Below are 8,244 nucleotides of genomic sequence, written 5' to 3'. Positions count from 1 at the left end.
CCAATAAGCCACATCCCATGGTCTTTCAACCAGTCAATGGCTGTGATATTCTTACTTTGTTGGACCGCATGAAGGAAAGCAACACAACGGACGTGTTACTCTAGAATACCAATTCACTTTAATGGTTCAAACCTATGAAGGCACAAAATGGTTAGGAAATTAGCTGTTAAAACTACAATAATACACCAAGGGCAAAATGTTATCCAACTGTGATTGGCACAGAAAATCTAAACATGCAACTACAAACACCTAGGACCTATAAGTGCTATGCACTAATTCTCTATGTGACTTTAAGGATGCGAACGTAAAAGGGTGTAAAGGTTCAGATGGCAAGTTGCATCGTGATTTTGAGACGTTGAAGCTTTTTCGGGGGGGGGTCTCTTTGTGAGGCGCTGGAATGGCAGGGCAGATTCTGGGCGAGGATGCAGCATTGCAGCTTGCTTTGAGAATAATTTCAGAAATAAGTAACGACCATCTAATGAAAAAAATGAAATAGGGTACACCATGATCTTTTCAGCCTTTGAGTTTTCAATTCAAAATAAACGTGTTTATCACAGGCTCCCAAGGCCCTCTATTAACCACAAGGTGCAACCGCATCGCCTTCACATGTTTTCAAAGTCTACACAGACCAGTCTTGGAGTACGATTCGCGAGCATAGCACTGTACTGATCATATATTTCTTTCAACAGCAGTGAAAAAGTTGCAACAGTAATCTAATCCGGTTATCACGCCAATCTGTGTTAAATCATTTATCAATTTGGAAGACAGGACAATTCAGCGACTACTTGTTACTGCCTTGTCTACTTTGCGTGGTGCCGGTGTATATTTCATGCAAAAGTTTATCAGTCAAAATTGACCGCTGCTTGACAATCTGACCCTATTTTGCCCCTGCTTGGAGATAACGTTTCTTTTTTTCGCCAAAGAGTACTGAGTGAGTGAACTATTCGTGATTAGTATATGTAAAGGAAGCTCCAGATGCCACTCCAACGAAATCGGCGCCTCGTCGCTGCGGCAAGTCTGGAGGCTGTTAATCATCTGCATTTATGGCACTGTCAAGTGCTCTTCCAGCTCCGTAGCCCATGGCAGCCGCTGCCGCTAATCCCTTGGCGCCCAGCCCGACGACCCCCACGGACTGGCAGGTGGCGATGATTCCGCCGGCGGCCATGGAGGCCACGCCGCCCCCGTTGGCGATGGCAGCGGCTGACATCAAGCTGGCCGCGGTGGACCCGGCCGCTATTCCCCCGGCGGTGAAGCCGATCATCGGTAGCCCGAATTGCGCCGCCCCTAGGCTGAGTGCCATTACAAGAACCGGTAGAACCATCTTGAATCAAGACTGCTGACACCTGAAGTGGCGAAAAGACGTATACAGTGAAGTATGTCAGATAACGTACGAGCTCCTTCTCTTGAACGATACGTCTCCCTATTTGATACCAACACACAGGAATCTAAAGGCCTATATAGTATAGGATAAACAGACCATCACGAGCCAGGTTGAAACGTACCGAGGGGCACAACTTTTTGCAAATCATGAATCTCATCTTCAACGTTAGGTTGCCAGTAACACGCTTTCTGCATGAGAGTATCGCAGTGTGACGTCACTGTGAACCACAAAGTGCAGTGCACATGAATGGAGTACGCGCGCGTGTTGATTCACTTCTGGCTCTTGGGCAAATCCGTCTCGATCAGAAGCACCCCCCCCCCTCCCTTCGGTTAAAAAGAGCCACGTTGGGCGAGAGTATTCATTTTGCTGGTAGCGATGTGACTGCAACAATTGAGTTTCCTAGTTGTTGGTGAACTAGCGAGGCGCAGTTAGTACCAAAGGGGCCTCCCGGAGGGAAAAAGCGCCCTCTCGTGGTCCAGATCGAGGCCCATGCCTTTTACACACATTTTTTATCGTGCGTTTACGCCATAGTTGTGTTTTTCCCATACGTAGCTGCTAAAACTATGGCTGTCATCAGACCAGAAGTAAAAGACCGGCTTATTAACACTTTGTTAAAACGACACGCAGCTTAAGGGCAATATTTGAACAAATATTTGAGGTCAAATCGACAACCAATCACGGGGGGATTCAGTTTTTATAACCGAATTGGCTGCCCACACATTGTAGGCAAAATTGAAAACAACAGGGTTTGATAAAAGTGTCTGTTGAGCGTGAGGGTTTCCGAGGGAATGGAGGCTACAATTTTCTGAAGAAATTCACAAGCAGCCGCACATTATTATTAACTTAAGGGTTTAATTTTCCGCAATATGAGCATTCCGTACACGTAAAATGTTAACGCCATTTTGTATGAGCGCCAACGGGGATGCGTATTGTACTTTGACAAAGGAGACTGCAGGTTTTGCATATGTAGCAGGTGCTTCAGCCAACCAGTAGAATATTCAGCAGAGGAGTGGAGCAAGTTGCCCCCGACAGACGTTTCCCTTTTGAAATATATATAGAGAGAAAGCGCCAGCATTTTAGAAATGATACTTTTACCCACTATACTACCTCTCTGGGATTATCCGTAAGGATAAAATTACTTTTTTTGAAAAAAAATTCTTCTCGCTCCATCCCCCTTCACCGACCTGAAACCAAGCAAGAGTTTGCTTTACAACCACGTTTACGAGATGAAATATGGGCCAGATCTAGGGTACCTGGGTCAAACTTTTTCACATCTCAAAAACAGGAGAAATATGAAGAAGTGTACCGCTGATTTTGGAAATTGACTCAAGTACGTTTCTATGTCCTGTCCTGGCACAGGAGGCTCATTCAGCCTCCGGTAAAGAAACGGTATACGACGCAGTTGGCATTAATCGAACTTGGCTGCGGACGATGATGGGACGAGGCTTTCAAGTTCGTGAGCATAGGAAACAGTCGGACTTGAAAACCGTTTCGCTGAGCTACGACACGTCGATCAATGATTAAACCTGACCCTCGAAGCCCTGCAACCTTATCTGCCCTGTTGCATTTTTGAAACCCAGTCAGCCGCAATGATCGAGAACTACTCTTGCTTCTCACCTTGAAGAAAAACAAAACAAAACAAAACAGAAGGAATAGAAGGAACTTACCACAGAGAGACAATCTTCAAAGAGAAATTTAACGTAGCCAAGCAGCAATTTGACACTGCAAACGTAGGAATGCAGTGGCGTAGGTACTGTACTCGATCACTGAAAGTGAATGCATGCAATGAAAGTGATGGAAGTTACTGTACATACTCAGTAGAAGCGCGTACGATTGCATGATTCACAACCTCAACCCCGCAGCTTTTGAATAGACTAATTCCTCACGTAAGCACAGTTACACATAACTATAGGCTGGTCCCCTGCCATATCTAATATATAACGGCTGATCGCAAAACCGAATACGACTGCGCATGTCGTTAATGCCCTGTTCTATTATATAGCGTACTCACAGTTGATAACAGTGATCAAGCTGTCGAAAAGTGACGAACAAGCCCCATATTGGAGAAACCTTGTTTTGTTCTGAATAATTTATTCCAATGACTGAATCACCTAAGATACTTCCTAATTTTGTTTTCAATTTTGCTACTGTTATTATTGTACAACGGTACAGGAAGAACGGCAGGCAAATTTGCGCATGTACATGTGCACGTGGCCTCTACACTGAGAAACACTAATTTGTACAGAACCAAAATCGCAGATATCAAGGGATCTGGTTCATAGGTCGGCCAAGTTTCGGAAATTATCGGCCGCGAGGGATACCTTCTATTTCTAAAATGACTGGGTATCGGACGATCGTCATATTAGTCGGGATCTTCGGGTCTGGGAGCCAGACGAGCATAGACGAAGGCAAAGGGGCCCAGACACGTATGTTTCCTCCATCACAGGCCACTTTCGAAAACTTCAGGAAAACTTCGAATTCTTTGTTTCGAGCCTTCAAAAATCGCATCAAAACGTAAACAAAGTACCGCTTACTGCGAAAAAAGCTTGGCCCAAAATTATTAGTTTTAACCTCCCTGGTATTTCTCAATTTTATTTTCATAAAACACGTTCGGAAAAGGCCTTATCATACCATAAAAAATATTTTATTTCCTAAAAGTGAAAAAAGACGTAAACTTTCATGAAGTGAAACAGTTGTTTCCCTGGCACGATCTTCCCATGGCCCTCATTACGCATGCAAATGATCCTGAAAACGGGACATGCGCAGTTAATAATTTCCTTCTGAAACTACAGCCAGTGTGGCCGACGTGTTTTTTACGAGAATGTCATTGATCCCCTAAGAAAATTGATTCACGAGCTTTTCGATCACCTATGGTGCGATCGCAATACACAACCAGAGTACGAGGTTGTTTTGTGTCACATAGCTGGAAAATCCCGCATGGCGCAATATATGTAGGCCCTATACGCTATAAATAGCACAAGCAACCGTGACGGGGCATTTCCATGCAAGGTCTATTCATGGAGGAAAGAACCCTCCTTCCTCGATGGTCTATTGCAATATCGAGAAATATTAACAAATTTGGAGGTACCTTTATTGATTTGTTGGTAGACTGACATTTAAAGAATAACATAATCACTACAGTTAAGCGTGAAACGGATTTGGTTAGATGTGCTTGAATCCTTGCAATACACGCACACGTTACTCGAGGCTCCCTCTAATGCTTTCATTCAGTCGCGACAAAATAATGTCACAAGGCCAGTGCCTAGGGTAGCTTCAAACAACTTGTTTTGCGTGTGTATTACTGTACACACGATGGCTGGGGAGGCAACTGCAGCCGGCGCCCTATCAACGGGTAGCCTGGGAAATTATTCCTGGTTTTCTGGTTGTTATGAGTATTATTTGCTATGCTTGCTACGGGTATATATAGTTCGTTTGGCCATGCACACGAAGATAGCTAAAACAGTGAACGCCACGTGACCGGCTCTCGGCCAATCAAGATACAGAACATATGAATTTGATGTTTATAGACGCATCCAATAAGCCACATCCCATGGTCTTTCAACCAATCAATGGCTGTGATATTCTTACTTTGTTGGACCGCATGAAGGAAAGCAACACAACGGACGTGTTACTCTAGAATACCAATTCACTTTAATGGTTCATACCTATGAAGGCACAAAATGGTTAGGAAATTAGCTGTTAAAACTACAATAATACACCAAGGGCAAAATGTTATCCAACTGTGATTGGCACAGAAAATCTAAACATGCAACTACAAACACCTAGGACCTATAAGTGCTATGCACTAATTCTCTATGTGACTTTAAGGATGCGAACGTAAAAGGGTGTAAAGGTTCAGATGGCAAGTTGCATCGTGATTTTGAGACGTTGAAGCTTTTTCGGGGGGGGTCTCTTTGTGAGGCGCTGGAATGGCAGGGCAGATTCTGGGCGAGGATGCAGCATTGCAGCTTGCTTTGAGAATAATTTCAGAAATAAGTAACGACCATCTAATGAAAAAAATGAAATAGGGTACACCATGATCTTTTCAGCCTTTGAGTTTTCAATTCAAAATAAACGTGTTTATCACAGGCTCCCAAGGCCCTCTATTAACCACAAGGTGCAACCGCATCGCCTTCACATGTTTTCAAAGTCTATACAGACCAGTCTTGGAGTACGATTCGCGAGCATAGCACTGTACTGATCATATATTTCTTTCAACAGCAGTGAAAAAGTTGCAACAGTAATCTAATCCGGTTATCACGCCAATCTGTGTTAAATCATTTATCAATTTGGAAGACAGGACAATTCAGCGACTACTTGTTACTGCCTTGTCTACTTTGCGTGGTGCCGGTGTATATTTCATGCAAAAGTTTATCAGTCAAAATTGACCGCTGCTTGACAATCTGACCCTATTTTGCCCCTGCTTGGAGATAACGTTTCTTTTTTTCGCCAAAGAGTACTGAGTGAGTGAACTATTCGTGATTAGTATATGTAAAGGAAGCTCCAGATGCCACTCCAACGAAATCGGCGCCTCGTCGCTGCGGCAAGTCTGGAGGCTGTTAATCATCTGCATTTATGGCACTGTCAAGTGCTCTTCCAGCTCCGTAGCCCATGGTAGCCGCTGCCGCTAATCCCTTGGCGCCCAGCCCGACGACCCCCACGGACTGGCAGGTGGCGATGATTCCGCCGGCGGCCATGGAGGCCACGCCGCCCCCGTTGGCGATGGCAGCGGCTGACATCAAGCTGGCCGCGGTGGACCCGGCCGCTATTCCCCCGGCGGTGAAGCCGATCATCGGTAGCCCGAATTGCGCCGCCCCTAGGCTGAATGCCATTACAAGAACCGGTAGAACCATCTTGAATCAAGACTGCTGACACCTGAAGTGGCGAAAAGACGTATACAGTGAAGTATGTCAGATAACGTACGAGCTCCTTCTTTTGAACGATACGTCTCCCTATTTGATACCAACACACAGGAATCTAAAGGCCTATATAGTATAGGATAAACAGACCATCACGAGCCAGGTTGAAACGTACCGAGGGGCACAACTTTTTGCAAATCATGAATCTCATCTTCAACGTTAGGTTGCCAGTAACACGCTTTCTGCATGAGAGTATCGCAGTGTGACGTCACTGTGAACCACAAAGTGCAGTGCACATGAAAGGAGTACGCGCGCGTGTTGATTCACTTCTGGCTCTTGGGCAAATCCGTCTCGATCAGAAGCACCCCCCTTCCTTCGGTTAAAAAGAGCCACGTTGGGCGAGAGTATTCATTTTGCTGGTAGCGATGTGACTGCAACAATTGAGTTTCCTAGTTGTTCGTGAACTAGCGAGGCGCAGTTAGTACCAAAGGGGCCTCCCGGAGGGAAAAAGCGCCCTCTCGTGGTCCAGATCGAGGCCCATGCCTTTTACACACATTTTTTATCGTGCATTTACGCCATAGTTGTGTTTTTCCCATACGTAGCTGCTAAAACTATGGCTGTCATCAGACCAGAAGTAAAAGACCGGCTTATTAACACTTTGTTAAAACGACACGCAGCTTAAGGGCAATATTTGAACAAATATTTGAGGTCAAATCGACAACCAATCACGGGGGGATTCAGTTTTTATAACCGAATTGGCTGCCCACACATTGTAGGCAAAATTGAAAACAACAGGGTTTGATAAAAGTGTCTGTTGAGCGTGAGGGTTTCCGAGGGAATGGAGGCTACAATTTTCTGAAGAAATTCACAAGCAGCCGCACATTATTATTAACTTAAGGGTTTAATTTTCCGCAATATGAGCATTCCGTACACGTAAAATGTTAACGCCATTTTGTATGAGCGCCAACGGGGATGCGTATTGTACTTTGACAAAGGAGACTGCAGGTTTTGCATATGTAGCAGGTGCTTCAGCCAACCAGTAGAATATTCAGCAGAGGAGTGGAGCAAGTTGCCCCCGACAGACGTTTCCCTTTTGAAATATATATAGAGAGAAAGCGCCAGCATTTTAGAAATGATACTTTTACCCACTATACTACCTCTCTGGGATTATCCGTAAGGATAAAATTACTTTTTTTGAAAAAAAATTCTTCTCGCTCCATCCCCCTTCACCGACCTGAAACCAAGCAAGAGTTTGCTTTACAACCACGTTTACGAGATGAAATATGGGCCAGATCTAGGGTACCTGGGTCAAACTTTTTCACATCTCAAAAACAGGAGAAATATGAAGAAGTGTACCGCTGATTTTGGAAATTGACTCAAGTACGTTTCTATGTCCTGTCCTGGCACAGGAGGCTCATTCAGCCTCCGGTAAAGAAACGGTATACGACGCAGTTGGCATTAATCGAACTTGGCTGCGGACGATGATGGGACGAGGCTTTCAAGTTCGTGAGCATAGGAAACAGTCGGACTTGAAAACCGTTTCGCTGAGCTACGACACGTCGATCAATGATTAAACCTGACCCTCGAAGCCCTGCAACCTTATCTGCCCTGTTGCATTTTTGAAACCCAGTCAGCCGCAATGATCGAGAACTACTCTTGCTTCTCACCTTGAAGAAAAACAAAACAAAACAAAACAGAAGGAATAGAAGGAACTTACCACAGAGAGACAATCTTCAAAGAGAAATTTAACGTAGCCAAGCAGCAATTTGACACTGCAAACGTAGGAATGCAGTGGCGTAGGTACTGTACTCGATCACTGAAAGTGAATGCATGCAATGAAAGTGATGGAAGTTACTGTACATACTCAGTAGAAGCGCGTACGATTGCATGATTCACAACCTCAACCCCGCAGCTTTTGAATAGACTAATTCCTCACGTAAGCACAGTTACACATAACTATAGGCTGGTCCCCTGCCATATCTAATATATAACGGCTGATCGCAA

General features: G+C 44.7%; 1 protein-coding gene and 1 pseudogene across 2 annotated transcripts; both read right to left on the bottom strand.

Annotated features, from left to right (window-relative positions):
* Window positions 1-99: 99 nt before the first annotated feature.
* Window positions 100-3,205, bottom strand: LOC147796843 (interferon alpha-inducible protein 6-like). The gene is made up of 2 exons (XM_087145321.1): window positions 3,049-3,205; window positions 100-1,343 (listed from the first exon to the last, which is right to left on the bottom strand). The coding sequence occupies exon 2, from the start codon at window positions 1,319-1,321 to the stop codon at window positions 1,028-1,030; it is 294 nt and encodes a 97-aa protein (XP_087001447.1). The 5' UTR covers window positions 1,322-1,343; window positions 3,049-3,205; the 3' UTR covers window positions 100-1,027.
* A 1,804-nt stretch (window positions 3,206-5,009) lies between these two features.
* Window positions 5,010-8,115, bottom strand: LOC147796842 (interferon alpha-inducible protein 6 pseudogene; annotated as a pseudogene). Its single transcript, XR_015427598.1, has 2 exons — window positions 7,958-8,115; window positions 5,010-6,256 (listed from the first exon to the last, which is right to left on the bottom strand). The product of XR_015427598.1 is annotated as an interferon alpha-inducible protein 6 pseudogene (transcript).
* Between the last annotated feature and the right edge of the window lie 129 nt (window positions 8,116-8,244).

The sequence above is a fragment of the Acanthaster planci genome, linkage group LG14, assembly GCF_054643075.1.
Source record: "Acanthaster planci isolate LZ-2023a linkage group LG14, COTS_SCS, whole genome shotgun sequence".
Classification (NCBI taxonomy): Eukaryota; Metazoa; Echinodermata; class Asteroidea; order Valvatida; family Acanthasteridae; genus Acanthaster; species Acanthaster planci.
Note: the sequence above shows the minus strand (reverse complement) of the source record. Positions and strands in the feature narration are given on the sequence as shown.